The sequence below is a fragment of the Cyprinus carpio genome, chromosome B15 (genome assembly GCF_018340385.1).
Source record: "Cyprinus carpio isolate SPL01 chromosome B15, ASM1834038v1, whole genome shotgun sequence".
NCBI classification, from domain to species: Eukaryota; Metazoa; Chordata; class Actinopteri; order Cypriniformes; family Cyprinidae; genus Cyprinus; species Cyprinus carpio.
In genome coordinates this window covers 14,300,529-14,321,290 of record NC_056611.1, presented here as the reverse complement: position 1 = coordinate 14,321,290, position 20,762 = coordinate 14,300,529, and the positions used below count along the sequence as shown (strand labels likewise).

The window sequence follows — 20,762 nt, the reverse complement described above, 5'->3', positions numbered from 1 at the left end:
ACTGTGATTCGTTTTATATTTTCAGGAGTTTTTGATGAATAGAAAGTTCAAAGAACAGCATTTATTAGAAATAGGAATCTTTCTTAACATGATTCATGTTTTCACCGTCACTTTGATCAATTTAATGCGTCCTTGTTGAAGACAAGTATTTAAGTATCTAAAAAATAAAATGCTTTAATATGGTGCCTCCAAAATATCACTGCAAAACTGTAAGCCGATTAAAAGATCTCATCTCCATCAAAACTGATTTGAGTGCTTGGTTGTGTTTTTCTGGCAGTTTAATTCGCTGAGCGAAGCTGTTTGCTCCTTTGTGGGGACTGCAGTGGGGTTAACTGGGGGTACATACAGTAAGTGAGGGGGAATCTATGCACTTCTCTTAAGAGGCTTAAAATGGGCAAGTAATGGACGAAGGTGAAAAGGCCACAGCCTAATCTGGGACACAGCTGCAAATGGCTTACAAGCGTGAACACGGGGGACGTGTTATAAAATCCATTGCACAGACCACACCCCAAATGACTCCAAAATGATGTGAGCCATCAAGGCTGAGTGGTCTTTAGCTCTCTACCGCACTGACGGAGGTCTATTTTTAGCGTCGAAACACACTACTGACTGCCATTACACCGGACGCTGTGCTTTTGCTGACCTATGGGAGCTGCTCGGACACCTGATGTTCCTCTGTGTCAAATTTTTCTCCTCCCACTCCCTCACAAGTCTCTCTAGGAGGCCCAACTCTCATCGGTGGTTTCCCATAATGGCTCTGAAAACATGCTGCTTTGTCAAAGGGCCCAGCTCCAGCAATCCAACTCTCTGAATCATCTCTTCAATGCAATCAGCAATACACGACTAATCAGCATCAACAAGGGTAAATATAATCATCGAGAGGCTCTAGGCTTGTTTTCAAGCTCTGGCAAAGTTAATGAGTCACTGATAAACATGCTCTGAGATGCAAATAAATCATCTTTATATGAAGAGATCTGCCTTTGATCTCCAATCAGGCTCTTTAAACCCACGCATGACATTCAGTGAAGTATTGGATTACTGGGGGACAATGCTGAGCCATCTTATAAGCTGCATCTCGAATCATGTACAATGCACTTTTTACTTGCACTATACAGTATGTACTTGACTATATACTGTATGAATTTTAAAGGCAATTTAGTTTATTTATACACTACTGTTTAAACTCAAAAAACATACTGTGCTTGATTAGATACTGTAGCTGCACTCACCTGACTACCTTCTTTCTGCCAGAAAACTGCTGGAAGAGGGTTTCCCTGGGTGCCACATTGAAAAGTGACAGTCCGTCCTTGGGCAGCGACTTGATCCTGGGGACGTACGTCAATCTGTGGGGGCACTGCGGCCAGAGAGAGCAGAATGTAACTGGTTAGAGAATTTGAAATGCTTCATGATTTTTTGTATGTTTGTCTTTTTTTAAGCTACCTTTGCCATACAAATGGATGGAGGAAGGAAAAGAAATAATGGCAAAAAGTGTAGGCAAAATGACACAAGGTGGACAAGCTGGACCCAATAAGAAATTTCCAGAGGAAAAGTTGAATTGTCCAGTAGACCAGATCTATCAATCTAGATTTAATTAATAAACATATGCTTTCATTTCTTAAGAAATGTTCTGAAATCAAATGATTGAAGACTTTGGCATCTCTGCAAATTAGAGCAGAGTTTGTGGCACTGCAGAGATACATTCTGAAAACTCTAGAGTAACATCTGAGAAGTAGGAGACTCAAGCAAACGTCTCAGGGGGAGTCATTTATTTGCATGCACTGTCTCTGTTGTTTCAGCACCTGATTCACTAAAGAAACTAATGCTAATCAGCTGAAAACCCCAACACCCTAAAAACAGTTTCAAATCAAAAAAGATACAGCAGACTATCGAAATTTGGCGTACTTTACTGAGATGTCTGTTTACGGCTGTTTTGTGTGCAAACCTTTCAAATTGTTCTCCTCTAAATCTCCTAGATTTCTAGCAGAAACATCTGAGATGTTGACGAAACAGAATTTGCGAATCATTTCTGCTATGGGTGGCTCTGACAACAACTACTCGTACTTGAACTTGGTTTGATTGAATTTAACCCTCACCAAACACCAACTATGCTCGCCCACTCTATAAAAACATGTATTTTAAATCACTTATCAGTTAAGTGCTGTCCTCTGAGCCTCATCAGCTCTGTGATTTGCACATTAGCGTGAGAGCTATCAGATTTAAAACATATAGAGTCTCCACTCAGCCCAGATTAAAGCAAGTAATTAGTTGGGACTGCAAAGCAGATTCTGATGCTAGAGTCCATGGCTCATGCTGGGATAGCGGCGGATGCATGATATCGAAAAACATCTGTTTTCAGGGGCGATGTTTAAGGTGGTTACTGCTCGGTTTATCACTCTGAAAGCCAAACAGAATCACCAATGTTATCCAGCAGCCATTTCCCACTCACTTTTTAGTACGGCGCTGGGCTCAAGGCTGTGTGTCTTTGTTTAGATAACCAGACCGCTACCCTGCTGTTCAGAAACTTCACAGTAGGTTTGTACCGCAGACTCAAGTGAGAGAAGGCGTATGAGAGTGAGAAAGGCAGACAGGGAGAAAGCGCGAGATCTGACTCATCCGTGTTGTTTCTCCATTTTCACATTTTTTCTGACGGGGCTACAAGCTCCCACACAAATAACAACTCATGACGAGAAGCCGACAAAGATCATATAAACCGAAGGAGAATAATAGTGTGGGGAGAAGTGGCTCGGGGCTGACGGAGCTACTGCTCACTTCTGCAGGTGACAACTCCCAAGCGACAGATTGACATATGTATGCATGTCAGCTTTAGGGATTGAAATAATGAGTTAAAGAAACATTTCCGAGTAGAATGAAATTCTGGAGCCTCAAAGGGGCAGAAGATATTTTAAAAAATATCTGGGTTTTTATTTTTGGCCTTAAAAATCAATGCCTTAAATATCTTTTTTAGCATTTATGGCTTGATGAAGCAACTTTAACATCCACAGAACCTTTCTATTGCATAAAACATTCTTTATTGATTGGTTGGCTAACACTTTACTTAAAGTCTTTATGTATAATGCATAATAAAAGTCATTTTAATGCATTAATTATGCCTTGTAATGCACCTTATAATGCACTGTACAATCTCATGAGTAATTGTAACCACAGTTATTATAAAATAACATTTGCATTTTAAAATTCGGTTTTAATTATTTACAAGATATAATGTAATATAATGCACATTATGAATAATTCTAATGCATTATACCCTTTAATAACCCTTTATAATGCATTATACATAAAAGCTTTAAGTAAAGTGTTACCAAAGGTTGTTTAGATTATTAAATGTTCTTTCTTCACAGTAAGATTCTTTTAAGAACTGTTTACTGAATGGTTCTTTATGGAACCCAAAAAAGGTAATTATGACAATTCAGCCTTTTTTTCAAACAAGTCAGAATTGCAAGATATAACTTTTTTTCTTGCAATCGCAAATTTTTACATCATACTAACTTTCTTCTCAGAATTGTGAGTGTTATATCTCGCAATTTGTTTATATCTAACAATTCTGCATTTATATTTTCCAATTATGAATTGTGAGATAAATATGGAAGCCCATTTCTGCCACAGGATTAAAAAAAAAATCTTTTTTATCTCACAAATCTGACCTTTTTTTCACTCAACTCCAAGTTTACATCTTGCAATTCTGATTTTTGTTCTCAGATTCGTGTGGTATAAACTTACTGCGAGTTATAAAGTCAGAATTGTGAGTTATAAAGTCCAATTTTGAGGAGAAAAAAAGACAACTGTTTATATCTCACAATTATAACTGTGTTATAAAGTCAGAATTGCAATATATTAACTCACAATTGAGAGAAAAAAAACTGAATTGAAAAAAAAGACTGAATTGCAAGATCTAAACTCTCAATTCTGAGAAAAAAAGTCAAAGAGTTCATTTCCCACAATTCTGACTTTATGACATGCAATTGTGAGTTTATATCTTGCAATTCTAAGAAAAAAGTCAAAGTTGCTAGATAAAAAGTCGCAAAAATACCTTTTTTATTTTTATTCAGTGGCGGAAACAGGCTTCCATGGACAAAAACTCACAAATACCTTTTTACATTTTTTATCCCGTGGCAGAAACAAGCTTCCATATTAGGGTGAATAAATTATTTTCATTTTTTGCATGAAATGTCCCTTTAAAAGCCACAGAATTAAACCACACCATTTCCCATTTTTAATACAGGGCACGTTTGAGATGATCCAGTGAACGAGGATGCATTTGACTCACGACTCATCCTGTGGGCATTTTGTTTGGCTTGGTAAAAGCTCTTGTGCACATGGCCGCTCATCGTGTGCGCTTGTCTGATGAGTGTAAAAACAGCAGATGTGTGTGGTCAGTCATAATCTTCAGTGTGTTAAGTCACTGATGCCATAGCTTTGCTCCCTGGTATGTTGGGGAAATGTTAGGCTAGAAGGCAGCAAACATCTGCTGAAAGGATCAGAGAAGACAGTGTTCCCCTGACAGACACAGGCCCTGTCAATCTCACATGAGCACAGGTGTTGTCATAACATCACACAGGAAGTAAAAGTTAACAGACTGCATGCATAACTATTTTACTCTAGCTTCTGCTACTGTGTATTTACACTCCAGTACATGCAGGGTCCAAATGTAAAACTCACCAAGTGCCAATGTAAGTAAATATTGCTGTGGAGAGTAAATAAAACTAGTTACACACCAGTGGCTGGAAACCTTTGCATAATACTGCTGCATAATACAGAAGTAAATCTGTAAGAATTACAGTCACATATATGGAATATTTCTCACGTTAATCCACCAAAATGAAAATGTGAAGAGTGAAATCCTGATTTTTGTCACAGGTGCAGTTCTACTTAGAGACGGATACAGGCTCATGTCATAAGTGATGCTGTGAGTGACATAAAAAAACAACACATTGGGATTTTGTTCATCATATTTTAGTTTTGGTGGATTAATGTGAGAAATATTCCACATATGTGACTAAAATTCTAACAGATGTATTACAGCAGTATTATGCAAAAGCTTACTCATAATTACCCACCAAAAAAAAACACAAAATGGAAAAACCTTTTTTTATTGGCTTTTTTTTTAAAAATTTTTATAATAAATCAAAGTCACACGTCAGATTCAAACTAACGTTTTTATAATATATTATATTGATATAGACAGTAAGGGGGAGGACAGGGAATGTGGAGATGTGCAGAAACAGGATGAGTCAAAGTCACACGTCAGATTCAAACTAACGTCACTAACATGGGTGCCACAAATTAATGTGGTAAAGCATGTGCACTAATTAATAAGCCACATTCAAAAGGCTTCTATTTTTATCTCTTCTAATTTTCTATTTTACACCATTTTTTCAAAATCTGAGAGAGGTTGATGACAGCAACTGTATTCAGTCTCAAAACGCTTGTAGCTGGTAGAGGGTCATGGGTTCGATCTTTAGGTAATGCTAGCACTGATAAAATGTTTCGGAAGCAGTTGTTTTGTATAAAAGTGTCAGCCAAATGCACAAATAGATATGTAAAATTTGCTTGTGATTCCTTAAAATGTAATAGTCACTGTCAAGCGTGAAAGTTCATGCTTCAGAGTTATTAATATTAATCAGCTGCTTTAAACTTCGTAATTCACAAGCTCTGAATTCCCCATTAATTTAATGGCAGTATCAGAGTAATGACTTTCTTTTTGAAGCATTCACACACTTTTCAATCATACCCACAATGCAAAGCAGCAGAAAACAGTCTGCCTGTGCCACCTTGTGAAATGCAGCAGCATGCAGTGAAGAAGAAGGAAAGGTTGGTAAGGATGAAATGATTTAGGGCAACAAAACATCAAGGCAAATGAGACAGAAAATTCACAAATGAAACGTCAGTAAAATGGCCCTGAGTCAGAAAATGGAGAGAGAAAGAGAGAGAGAGAGAGAGAGAGAGAGAGAGAGAGAGAGAGGAAGAGTAAGGCAGAAAAGGAGACAGTAGGAAGGAGATGGAGGCAGAGCTGCTTGGTCTCATCTTAATTCAGACTGGCAAAATAACTGGAGGATGAATTGAATCAGGGCTGCTTCCCCCAGCTTGTGCCAGCTAGATTCCCATCCAATTCTCTCTCTCTCTCACTCACTCTTTCTCTTGCTCATTTCTACACACACGCAAACACACACTTTGCCATGTTCTATTAACACTGCCTCTGCACTCCGGCAGTTTGCTAAAGCACACCGTCTCTCTATAACAGCTGTCAAATACAGTAATCCACACGCTTTAACATAAGCTCCACATTGTTGCTCTGTTCCGAAGCTGCCTAAGTAGAAAAACCTACAATAATTTACTCACCCTCATGTTGCTCCAAACATGTATGAGTTTCTGTTTTCAGTGGAACACAAAAGGAGATTTTGAAGAATGTTTTCTAATTGTTTTCGTCCATACAATGAAACCAGCATTGTCCAAAACAAGAAGAAAGTCAAACAGATTTGGAACAACATGAGGTGACAGAATTTTCCCATAAGCTCAGAGAAAAACTAAATCCAAGATGGTGAATGAGGTATGATTTTTTTTTAAGGTAATTGTTTCAATCAACACTGAGAAGTATCAAGAAAAATAGTTTAGTCTAATTAAAAAGTACCTACTGTTTGTGTATTTTGTGTTTATTTCAGTATTGTGTTGTTAGCTTAGCAACATGCTAACATAAACTTCAATGAAAGCAATTGTGAGTCGAGTTGCTGCCTAAATCAGTCACTTCCTTGGCAGTCAGGATGCTGCCTTAAAACAAAATTATTTTGTTTTTATGTGTACGCTAGGGTATAAGTACAGTGAGCATTGCGTAAATGTCATAATCAGCATAGTAGTGATGTTATTTTCGACAACAAAGCTGAAAAGCTTGTATTGTAGCTTGATTCGTTGACATAAATTATAAGTGTAGTTAAAAAGACAGATTTCATATTTAATTTATGAATTTGTTTAATTTAATTCATGCCAGTGTATTGCACTTCAGTAAGTAAAATAATCACTTCAACAATGTTTATTGGGGTTTTTAGAAGTCAGCTGGCTATCTACGCAATGAGGCAATGCGCTAGAACAGAGTTAACATTTAAGCAGCAACAGAGGAGCTGATAACTCCTTCCTTGTGACTTCACACAGAAAAGACTGATTGCGCCTTACATGTTCATATGACTGCGGTGAGTTCTGTTTAATGGAGATGAGTGGCAACATATGCATGAAGCTAAGAATATCAGCTTGCTTCTTTGTGATTCAAATTTGATGTGCGCTGTGATGTGTGTCTTGTAAAAGGACGCATGCCTGCGCATCTTACCATGGACCTGCAGCACGGCGGAGGCTTCGGTTTTGCCCACGCTGTTTTCTGTGACACACGTGTAAGTTCCCTCGTCCTCTGCTCTGACCCTTACCAGACGCAGGCTGTTGTCACCACGGATCTCAAATCTACTCGGCCGAGAAGGTGAAAAGAGACAGTGGTTGTCCGTGAGAAGAGCAGATTGAACAGTCATCGCACATTCCTCCTACAGCCTGTCTACATCCTTCCACTCTCTGAGAGGACATTTCTGTGAGACTCCATCAAAATATGCCACTGTACTGTGCCCCAAACTCTAGGAAACACTAATTATACAGTATTTTATTCTTGGGGCTTTTGCCACTTTTTTATTTGACAGTAGAAAGGAGACAGAAAACTATTTGGGAAGAGAATGGAAATGTCAAGTTCACTTGGCGGTCATCTTCCTAGTCAAACAGCTACAGGAATCTATTTGAATAGGAAAAGACTGAAATCTCTAAAATTATTGGCTAAGAAAGCTTTCATTTAAACAACATACAATGCCACAGTGCCAATAAAACCTAACAACAACGTTACCAAGTTTTGCTTCGTTAGCTCAAAACACAATACAATGTGATTTTCATTTTCATTGCTATCTTGAGCAGTGCTGTTTCGAACACACATTTTTCTAAAAGTGGTCAGTCTCCTTCTCTTCATACTGTCTCTGACATAATTTAAGCCAGATTTGAACCTGACTCTTCCACATAAGCACTAACACAAGGTAAGCACTACACCATACATATGTAATACATTTCCTAGCTAAACATTTCATTTTGGAACAAAAATGAAGATATCTTTAATATTCTCTAATATTTTTTGTCCATCCACTGAAAGTTCATGCAACCTTAACTTTCATGCATCACAAAGTACAAAATGACACTGTAAAAGCAATCCATATGAATCATTTATTCTTCAGATGAGACACGATTGCATTATATTAGGGCTGCACAATATGTAAAACTATCAAAATATTGCAAATGTGCAAACTGCGAAATGCACATTGCAATGGATATAATTTAAAACTGAATGATTTTAATACTTCAAAAATCTAAGTTTTAGGTTAACTTGGCAGAGAATAAAAAAAATTCTGAAAAGATGAGTAACTCGCAGCTGCTGCCAACATTTTAGTGGCAAAAAAATGTGAAACGTATGTCAAGGCTCCAAACAAAAAAATCAAGTAAGGAGCCATTGGCTCCTATAAGAAAAAAAAAACTTAGGTGCCAAATAATTTTTTTTAGGTGCCACAGAATAAACGAATCACATAATATAATTAAAAACAATACTATAATCACATAATCTATTTTGTAACATTTCACAATCCTAATGTCATGTGTTTTTATGTCTCATATTTTCTTGACTTTATCAGCATTTTAATCCATCTTCTATAACCTGGGAACTAAGGTTCACTTAAAGTGGGAATTAAATGTCTTTTCCAACTTGAAATATACAGTCACTAAGAATTGTTCATTATCTGTACCAATATTGTGGACAATAAGCATCACTTGGCCACTGAGTGTAGTTTGGGCTCCTCCTCAATGCATCCTTTAAATGTTGTCAAATGTTGTCATACACTCTTAAAGGTGCTTCATGGTGCCATAGAAGAACCTTTTTTGTCTAAATGGATAACTTATGTGTATTTGATTTCATTAGACGACGTCATGATTATGAATCAGGATTTTTGTGCAGAATTAACATCTAATGGAAAGCTGGTAGTCTTAATGGGCTGCTTTCAGTCTTTATTTCATATTCATCCCATTGTCTTACAACAGAAACAGAAAAATATACCAGTGAAAACAGTTTTATTGAGAATTTGGCTGCATTAAAATACAGTTTGTGAGCAGTATCAAATGTATTTTTTTTGCAAGTGGAATGCATTGTAAATGGTTATTCACTGTTTATAAGGAAATGTCAGCTTTTTTTGGTAGTAGCATGTGTACAGTGCATTGTGTAATAATTGGTCTTCAGTGATATTCTTTGAGTGAAAAGCCTATGGATAATTATGGGGATACATAAAAGAAAAAATAATCATACAGTTGCGAACCCAACCATGCATACACAAAAAAACAAAATTAAATAATAAAATATTTTTTCTTGTTGTTGTTATCTTTTGTTAAAAAGGAATGATCTAACTTAAAGGGATACTCCACCCCAAAATGAACATTTTGTCATTAATCACATACCCCCATGTCATTCCAAACCCGTAAAAAATTTGTTTCTCTTCGGAACACAATTTAAGATATTTTGCTAAAGCAACTGCGCCTTTCGCATTATATAGCGCCAAAAAACTGTATTTATTGTTTGTATTTCGTTATGAATATTTTTAAAGCTGATACTTTGGTTATTAAAAAGTAACAAAGCACAAAGCTTTGTCAATATTGTCAATATCCACACAGCTGACAGCTTTACCAGTTGTAGTTTGTTCAAGTTGTGCATGAAATAGATGCTGCTTTTCCTCACTTTCACGTCGTACGTCTCCGTCATGTCGATCCCTCTTCCGCTGCTCAGCTGAGCAGTGATGAGGACTGTTTGAAACTATTTTTTTCCACTAAAACATTGATGCGGGTTGTCTCAGTGTAAACGTGAACATAGCAAATGATGCGATTGCAAAACAATCAGGAAAAAAGGCATTACATGCTAATTTTTAAGTTATAGCATGTAAATATATAGGCCTATTAGCCAGTCGCGACCTCAGCAAAAACTTGCAATTTAATATTTTTGGTTGCAAATGCGACCGTTTTAGTCAGTTTGGAGCCCTGTATGTTTGTTATATCATTTTTAGTTTTTAAATATGCTTAAATATAATTTAAATGACACATTTAAAGCATTATCATATCACAAATATGTAAGTTAGCACATATAAGATTTTTAATCAATATTTTGCATATTTACTTGAATTGTAAATACTTTTTAAATTGTCAAAGTTTTGGTGAAATAGACTTTCAGTGGAGGGACAGAAATCAGTCAGGTTTTATTAAAAATATCTTCATTTGTGCTGCGAAAATGAACGAAAGTCTCATGGGCTTGCAACAACATGAGGGCGAGTAAATTACATAATTTTCATTTTTGGGTAAACTATCCCTTGAAGGTTTTGTTGTATAATGCTGTATTATGCAATAAACATTATTTTTTTTCAGTTTGAGGTTTATTGGTTTAATGTGCTTTCTGCTTCTCTAACTCAACTATAACAGAAATAGGAAACTGATCTTCTAATCTGTTACTACATAAATGTCATTAAACTGGCATTTGAGCTCCATAAAGCTGCCATAACAGCATCGCAAATGTTTGTAAGCAGAGTCTTGCCTCCCCCGCGGTAGTTCTCCTTCATCTCTGTTCCAGCGGACAGTCGGAGCCGGGTCTCCATGAACCTCGCACGAGAAGTCAACAGTCTCCTCAGACAAAACAATCTGATTCACAGGTCTGCGGATGAAGACTGGCCTCTCTGCTCCCACAGTCACACACATAACACATAGTGATTATTTTCACTCCTTTGTGAAACCAAAAATATGAGCCAGGAAATCGGACTTACCAAACACAACGAGTTCGGCTGGATCGCTGTCTCTCTCGCCCACCATATTGGTGCCTACGCACACATACATGCCTGCGTCACTTTTCCGGGTGTGAGAAATCATCAGCTTACCACCACGCATCTGAAGAAAGAAAATCACCCATATCACTATATCATCGTACAACCTGATTTGGTTCTTAAAAATGTTTTCTGTATTTTCTTCAGTTAAGGTGCACTCAGTAATGTGTGCACTCAGTAATGTACTCCTCTTTAAAAAAGTTTCCCAACTAACAAAAAATGGTTAGCTAACTTTCATTAAGTTATGAAAATGCGGTTTCTGAATGTTGAATGAATTCAAAATGTTTTACATTTAAAAAAAAAAAAAAAACTCTTGGTTATTCAAATATTAAAGGTTTACGCTATTTATGTTCTCTGACCACTCTGAAACAAGAAGTAACAGTTAAAAAAGTCAGATGAAAATATTTCAGGAATTAAACATTCCATGAATGTTTTTGTGCTAACGTTTTGAGAATATTAAAGACCCAATAATGCTGCAAGATCGTTCTATTAACATTACTGGATGAACGTTTGTTTATAACTTTGAGAGAACCTTGCCAGAACGTTCCTTGTTAGCTGGGTTAACACATAAATAAAATAATAATATTTTTTTTAAATATGTACTTTGGAAAAATATGTTGATTGCCTAAGTCGATTGTAGCTCCATTCAATTTCAATGAGTCTACGATGTACTTAAGCTTATGATGCTTTTGGGAAACACAGCCCTGGTTGTCTCCATATTGAGGTCACATGATCAAAAATTTCTTTTTTTCAGAAACCAGTGTAATATTAGTTATTTTATTATACTATTATAGTATTTATAGATTTTATTTTTAGCTGTTATTTTTATATTTTCAGTTTTAGTCATTTTAGGACTTGAGCAACATTTTTAATTTAAATAAAATTCATCTAGCATTTATATTTTTATATTTCGTTTTTTTAACAACAAGAGTTTCAGCTATAACAACCCTAGTAACCAGCACAGCACAAACATGGAATAATGCTAAGTGCACCTTTCATTTAGATAATTTGCATTTGGCAGTGATGTCATTGTTGGTAGAGAACAGGACGTGAGCAAGTGCACTGATTTATGTTTCAATCGATGCTGGTTGCAGAGGGATAGGGTGATGTCACTGCTGCACTACAACCTAATCATCACTCCTGTGCCAACATTGCACTTTCTGCTATTGACTCACAGAGATCCTGCCGTCCTTGTCATTGACACGAACATTGTTCCTCTTCCAGGAAACGGTGGGCTCTGGGTGACCCCTGGGAGGGACACACTCCAGCACAGCGGGCTCTCCTGCTGCCACCACCACATCATTGGGAGGCTGGCGGAAATCATCCCTGAGAACTATGGGAGATTGAGACAAGTGTTAGCTGTATGCTGTGTTGTGTTTGTTCGGTATGTTTTCATCTGCTCCCCTGTGCGAGCTGTTTATTCATGGATCTTCATTGAGGAACTTGGGAATTGTGAGGCAGAGATGAATGCGGCCTCTTATCTTTGCTTTCTCGCAGCTCCTGTCCTCAAATCCCCTTTGCTCCTTCCTGTATGTAATAACTTGGCTTTCTCAACTAATCAATTATAAAGTGTTTTCATGACAACAGATTCACATTTAAATACAGCTGAATAATTGACCACAGAAAAGAGGCATGACATGACTAGGGGTCTGCTCCAAAATCTAGAGAGCTGCCTTCTGTTTACACTATTGTTCAAAAGTTTGGGGTCAGTAAGTTTTTTTTTTTTTAAGGAATTCATATTTTTTTTAATTCAGCATGGATATAATGACAGTAAAGATATTTACAAGGATCTTGTGATAATATACACTGGAGTAACGTCTAATTACATTACTAATAATGTCTTATCCTGCTACCACAGGAATAAATTACATTTTAAAATATGTTTAAAAATAGACAGTTATTTTAAATGGTCATAACATTTCACAATCTTACAATTTTTTCAGTATTTTTGATCAAATAAATGCAGCCTTAGTGAGCATAAGAGACTTTTTTTCAAAAACAAAAATCTTACAGACCCAAAATTTGAACATTTATGTACACAAGTAGGAACCTCATAAGTGACCGATTTGGAGCACTCTACATAGGTAGCAACTCTGTGTGCCACATAAATATTGCTCTGCATGAGATATAACTCAGAATTGATATCAACAGTGTATGACATATGCTGCTAAGTTCTAAGTAAGTTATGAAATAAGCATAAAAATACATAGAACAGACATATATTGGGTAAATTGATGCTTTTTTTGTAATTAGATTATTTATTAATTTACCTATTATTTTTCATACCTTTTTGTACAGAATTAAAGGGATAGTTCACCCAAAAATGAAATCTCTGTCATTAATCACTCACCCTCATGTCATTTCAAGCCCGTAAGGAACTTCGTTCATCTTCAGAACACAAATTAAGAGATTTTTTTATGAAATCCGAGAGCTTTCTGACCCTCTATAGACAACAACGTAACTACCACGTTTAACACCCAGAAAGATAGTAAGGACATTGTTAAAATAGTCCATGTGACATCAGTGGTTCAACCATAACTTTATGAAGCTACGAGAATACTTTTTGTGTGCAAAGAAAACAAAAATAACAACACGTCACATGGACTATTTTAATGATGTCCTTACTACATTTCTGGACCATAAAACATTTCAGCTGCTTTGCTGTCTATGCAGGTTCAGAAAGCTCTCGGATTTCATAAAAAATATCTTAATTTTGAAGATGAACAAAGGTCTTACGGGTTTGGAACGACATGAGGTTGAGTAATCAATGACAGAATCTTTATTTACAGTATGGGTGAACTACCCCTTAACTATCCCTAAGCTACACTAAAATCACTCTCTTTGACCTGACTCACAATTATTTACAACAGTTTGATATAGGCTATTATTTTCTTTGAGTCCGAATTTCTGATTTGGGGGCGTGTTAGTCAGAAACATGGTGGATGAAATGGATACAGCACCTGTAGTTGACAGTAAATTTGTTGAAATGAATTATTATTTTTCCAATACTGGCTAAACAGCATGCATATAAAATACAACTGTACAATTATAATAAACGATAATAATATGATAATTTATAGCACCAACATAAACTGAATAAAACAAAGCAAAAACACACCCGATGCTAATTCTTTAATGATCGTTTTGCAGAAGGAGAGTTTAAATGCATTATTTTTCTTTGTGCAAAAGGTACATTGACATCCAATCAACGTGGTTTGAATGCACCTGCCATCATAAATACAACTTCACAACTCATAAATACGAACCTCCCTGGACCTGAACAAAATGTTAATAGACAGCTCACTAGGTTTTGGAACACAACTTTAAAGTCTCGCAAAACAAAATCCAACAGGGAAGCCAATGCTTAAACTCTGCAGACAGCCAAATTCAACAAGTGCTGGATGTGCTGACCTTACTAAGCGTCAGTCTTACCGGTAAACACAGTGAACTCTGCCCCCTTCTCTTTTCTATGCCTATAAGGTTCACACTGAGAGCGAACGGCAGAATGCTACATTCCCTGCTGTCTGGCTTGGAAGGAAAAGTTACCCATAAATCCCCAGTGGTGATTGACAGATTAAAAAATGTGACCCCTGCCCTATGGCAGCTGCCTCAGGGGGCCCTTTGAGTTTCATACATCAAAGAGTGAGCTCCTACGGGCTGTAGACTCCCACCAAAGGCTGCTAAAGAGCCTTACACACACATACAAGCATAAATGCCACTCATATTCTCATCTCTGTGAAATATAAATGCATTTCGGTAATAACACACACCGTTGTCCACAAATTAATCACCAATCTGACAGCCGCAATATCTTGCAATGTCTTATCTCTTAAACACTTTGTGGATGAATTTTTTCGATTAACACCTCAATTATAAGGTGTAATCTCACCTGTCGTGGGCTGCAAATGAAATCATAGAATGTAAAGCATGAAAATGATTCCAAATAAATAAATTTAGCCATCGATTCATATTTATGATATGACCTCTGCAGCATTTCTGCTGCATTACCGAGTCCTGGCTACACCGTCCCTTGGCAGACCTTTATAAATGCAATGACTTGTGATAATTACTTATAAATATTCATTGAAATGTCATGTTATTGGTGAGATCCAGAGTGCCGAGTGCTCCATTTTCTTTGTTAGTTAAACTCATGCTCATCTCCTGTCTATGAATATTCATATCTTTCAGGCTGGGACAAATGGTGTGGGTCTGTCTATGGACAGTAAGTGACTCACTTCAGAATCTGAAGTGGTCATCTGTCAGTCTTGGCACCCAACCTTACCATAACTAACTTCAACACTCCTCCATCCAACACAATCTGCCACATTCCTGTTCACTCAAACCTTCTTCACATCTTAGATTTTTAGAGGCAAATCAAAAGAGGCAATCGTCGTTGTGCCATGGTATATTTTGCATCCTGTTCACTATCTACTCGCAATCCAGTTTAACCAGGGGAAAATATAATTAGCAAACATTCACTCAACTCAAGAACAAACACACAACCTTTCTAGGAATGTAACGATTCACTCAACTCACGATTCGATTCTTTTCGATTCACGATTTTGGTTTTACGATTCGATTTGTTTCACGATTTTATTTTATTTTTTAAACAAATTGAGATTTAAGTTATTTAAATTATAAATTAAATGTGTCCCCATATAAAATGAGAGGCAACCACTGCACATTTCTTTGTGAAATTGAAATATAACTATAATAATATACTAATATAGCAATTCATATAGACAAAATAAGTCTTTGTCTGTGTTTTCCATTTAAAATGAGAGGCAACCACTGCATTTTAATCATGAGCCAAACAAAAATGCTGCATACATACAACATGAGCAGATTTTAATCTAAATTAGACTGTATAATTTAGAATTTTTGAAGCAAAAGCAAAATGGTTTGACTTCAGTTTTGTGAAACTATACATAAAAATATCTGCATGAAACAGTGGACGAGCTGAATGAGACGCAGATTCACTCTTGGTCAGCAGGTGAGGCTTAAAGCGTTTCATTGGTTTCTGCTATAAAAAAAACAACAAATCGTCACATATGTGAATCAATTTTCAACCGGCTCGCAGTTAATCGTTACATCCCTAATCCCTTCTATGCAAATTAAGCTTAATGGTTAGCCTTACTAACAAAATTTAGTGCTAATTGTATGCTGAAATTAACTTTGCACAATTATTGGCCAATGCTCATAGTTTCAAAATGCCTAAATATTGGTTTATTAATTGCTGAACTTTTCAACAAGAGACTCTGATCTCTTAGCATGTTGCTAAGTTAACAGTCTGTTTAGGTCTGCTTAGTAACACAAAGCTACTGTAGGTGCCATGATATTTTTCAATATTAAATGAAATACTCATTTTAAAGTGGCACTTTTAAAATGAAATATCCAAGGAGTGGTGACAAAAACGCAATATAAATGTGAATCTACCAATGTTTTATCAGTTGGTTGTTGTACAAATTATACCAACTAATTGCAATTGAGAAATAAAATGTCCGGTGAGTGGAGGTACTAGAAGGTTAATGCTTCATACCGTTTCAAAAAATTTACCACATACGTTAAACTCTATTCTAAACCTAACCTACACATTAACAAAAGCAAAAATGCTTTTGCCGAAGCAAACATGGAAATTCAGCTTGCTTCTACAAGGCTTTGAGCAGTTTTATCATGACTCGTCGTGTTTCATATGAATTGTGCAATTCTGTACCAGGTGTGCAACTGAGCAAGTTTACAATGTCAGAAAAGACATATTTATGGACCTAGTTATGTGATGCGAATGTCAAAATAAATAAGTTTTACAAATCACACACTATGCTAAAAACGTTAAGGTTCTAACCTAGTGTTTTCCAAACCTGTATTTATAAATAGTGTAAAAAAGGAATAAAAGTTGTTGGTGTTTTACTGACACTAGTGTTGATTTCAGCTGGTAACTGCAGTAAACTTGAAGAAATGTAGGTAGAGGCATGTTTTTTCAATGATTATTTCATTAAAATTCATAAATGGACTTTTTTTTATACAAAATATAGTAATAAAACAATAAGTGCCTGCAACCAAAAGCCAATGACACAACAGATTTGACATTTAGTTGAAAATTTTATCAACCCAACAAATAAATTCATCCCCCAAAGGCTAATTATTATTTTTTAACTAACTGACTATAAAATTATTCACTTGTCCTTTTCCCCCGTTGGCCTGTAAGATCTGCTGACTCCATCCACCATTGTCTGTCACTTTTAAATAAGCATCCACTTATTCCCTTGGGCCACTCTATCAGTGTACAAACAAAGCACAAGCCTTCCCTAGCATATAAAAGCATGTTTTTACAAGAGAAAGAGCGCAGATGTTGCAGAAAAGTGCCCAACCGACCAACGGCACACCCAAAACAGACATCTTCCCCGTTCCACAAAAGCCATCTCACCCGGTGGACACCCTCCAATCGGTGCAGATCCGATGGCCACTCTGATAATGAAAGCTGATGCAGAGAGTGACTGATGGCCCCCAAACAGAAACATAACAAAATTGGTATAATACATATATGCATGTATGGGCTTGCAAATTGGCAGTGTGCATACATTCTCCTTCCCCTGCAGTCCACTGTGGTGGCTCGTCACCTCCTGAACAGGATTTAACTCACAGGAGGCATATGCACAAGCAAGGACAAGGACAGGCTGTTCCCAAACAGCCCACAGCATGTTGCATTTTTCAGGAGATGAAGCCATGTGTTATTCATGAGCGCTGGTTAAGAAAAGAGAGGGTAAAATAGTGTCACCGTTTACCTAGAACTGGCCAGCCCGCACACAAAGCTCGTAAGTGCCCTCGGCGAAACCACATGCCTAGTTATGGGAAAGAATGATACACGCTTGGCTCTGACAGGAGTCGTCCCTCTTGGCGGTGCGTTCGGGAAGCCATTCGTTCCCCCTCTCATCCTCTACACTTTATTGTGAAGCACGAAAAAGGGAAAGCAATGTGATTTTTAATCATCTGTGAGGTGAGTGACATGAGCAGGGAGACTCATTAGCTACAGCTGAAAGCCTGAGTGGGTCACATGACGGGCACAAAACATTACAGTCATTCTCTTAATTCTGCTTGGCTTCCTTCCACCGAGCAGACCGTGCACAGCAGAATCATCATCATCCCTTACATATGCTGTACAAGCCAATTACTTCAGCTGCTAAAATTATATATGAAAATAAATCAACATGAATTAGCAATATCTTATTCCTTATACATTGGCTGTCTCAAAATCCAGCATTATGCTTTCTAAGACAGCATTTTGCATCCACAACGATAAAAAAAAAGAGAAGACTTTTCAAATTAGAGGATTGCAAATTGATGCTCGGGGGTCTGCAGAAAATTGCTGAGGTCAAAAGTTAATTGTGAAAAGCACTAAACAAATCAGTTTGAATTAAACCCAGTGTCTTTCTTCAGGTTTCTATATCTAACACTACAGAAGTATTATTGTTTACTAAAACTATTAAAAATAGTTTCTGTTCATTCCAACAAAGCTAAAATGAAGTAAAATAAATATTAGACGAAACACTTAAAAATATTAAAATGTAGAGATTTTTAATAAATATACACTATATATAAAAATTATTAATAATTATTAAATACTTATAAAATTAAAAATTGAAAGTATAAAATTAAAGGGTTCAAAATATTAAATTCAAGTTCAAGATATTGATAAAAACTGTAATTGTACATAACATGAAAATAGCACTGCAACACATGTAATATTTTAATAAATTATTTGCTTTAGTACAATATAAACATTATATATACAAACACACACAAAATATACTATCTGTCCAGCACATGTAATATTTTGAAAAATTTTTTTTGCCTTAGTACAATATAAATGTAATATTACATACCTATATATTTTAGAGGACATTGGTTTTTATGGTTTTTATACTGAACAAACTGTATTTTCTATCACCCTACACCAACCCTAAACCTACCCCTTACAGAAAACTTAAAAAAAAAACTTAATTATCAGCTTGTTTCCTCATGGGGACAACAAATGTCCCCACAAGGACAAGGATTTTGGATATTGCCATCTTTGTGGGGACATTTTGTCCATAACGTAGGGTATACCTGAACCACACACACACATCTCTTAAAAGCATAAAATGGACCAAACAGCCAATATATTTTCGCCTGTCTGCTCTCTTTTACATTACAGCTCAGGACAGTCACTATTCATTTTCCTGAGTCATTAGTCACATAACGCATGTTTCCAGAAATTTGTTCTCTCTCCTGGTAGACCCCCTAGCAAGGTAGTTACTATGGGAGGAGGTACTATGTTTTCAGACACAACCACTGCTTTCATAAATAAGTAACTAATGATTTGGGCTTCCCATTTTCATGAGTTCCTGCTAGGTTGTTACACATGCTACCACACTGAAACCCCTGCAGTGAACACAGCCTAAACATATTCATCACCGCACCAAAAAATGTTGAATTTGTGATCACGGGTATTCCGACAACTCATGATTTTGAATTATAGGAGCAAAAGGACATTTCACTAGCTGAATCTCAGACAGGTCGGGCTCATTTCAAAAGGCCAGAAGTCTCTCTTCTCCACACCCCTGTAGAGATCATGGAATGATGGTAAATGACAAGCCTGTTGGGATGTACATTATTAATAGCCCACCACTGACTCACCACGCGCTCTTTCTCCTTCTTTACACACGGCCGCTCATTTGCATCCCCCACTATGGAGACCCACACCACATTTGCCCGTTTGTGACTCAGACTTTGGTCTTAAAAGGACAATCATTCTAACCTGAAGAATCTGTGTCGGGTTTGACAAGCGGCCATCTGTCGGTGTGTGTGTGTGTGTGTGTGGGTATGGGAGTGGGAGGAGACTTGTGAAATGTTTCAAGCTAACTGAAGCACTCCTACACTTTCAGCCTGACAATTACATGAGAAATTATGCTAACCGCTAACGTGTAATTACACGGCGGTGCATGAACGTGGATGTCATTGTGAAGGGTTAAGGCCGGCTGGGATTCTGACACACAGCTGGAAGTGTGTGTGGGCTAGACAGGATGTTGTTATTGTTCATTTCAGAGCCACATAAATAAATCCATCCCAGAGGTGGGCTAATCCCACGCTACGTTATTCCCCGTGTAGAGACTCAGCTAATCGACCCACCCAGAGAGACTCTGACTGGGTTAATCTGCACGTCTTTTGTGTTTACTTCCGTTTGGACTGATAACATCCCATTCTACATCTCTTTCCGGCTTTTATGTGCTTTCTTGAACAATCAATAAAAGGAGAGAACTTGGCCCGGAAATTGTCTTCCCGAAATGCAACGCGACAGCTGAAAATGTATCGCATTTTACATGAAACAGACAAAGAGCATGGAAGATATGCGATATAAAATGTGATTGGTTATGTTCAACAACATTGTGCATGCAAGAAATCCCATAACAGCCCTTCAGAGGGTTTAGATAAGAGCGCATGGGGAAAGATGTATTAGGGAAAAGCTGCCACAGAGCATCATTACTTTATAATCCCACACTGCGTGAAAGAGGGACAGCTGGGTCTAGAGCCTTTTAAGCAAGTTTTATTTTTCATTTGTCCTACTTTATCTTAATCCAGGCTCAGGGAATGCGGCAGTTTGCTCCCCCAGACAGACTGCCACATTCAATGCTTTGAAATAGATACAGCTTTTCTCTTGTATAAAAGCTTCAACACAAAGCTGCTATTTTGAGAGAATACGTGAATGGATTTGCATTCAAGCCAAGAGCTAAATACCTACTTCTGCCAAAAAAAAAGAAAAAAAAAAGGAAATAACAGGCTCCACTAGTCGCACTT

The 20,762-nt window shown here is 37.0% G+C and overlaps 1 protein-coding gene across 1 annotated transcript in view; it reads right to left on the bottom strand.

The window, feature by feature from the left end:
• Positions 1–20,762, bottom strand: part of LOC109054363 (roundabout homolog 2-like) — a 58,568-nt gene that overhangs the window by 23,113 nt on the left and 14,693 nt on the right. Inside the window, exons 3-7 of the mRNA XM_042740054.1 lie at positions 12,107–12,264; positions 10,875–10,995; positions 10,649–10,787; positions 7,334–7,461; positions 1,230–1,354 (exon numbers count right to left, since the gene is read on the bottom strand). Coding sequence (XP_042595988.1) covers positions 1,230–1,354; positions 7,334–7,461; positions 10,649–10,787; positions 10,875–10,995; positions 12,107–12,264 — 671 coding nt within the window. The remainder of the gene's footprint in view (positions 1–1,229; positions 1,355–7,333; positions 7,462–10,648; positions 10,788–10,874; positions 10,996–12,106; positions 12,265–20,762) is intronic.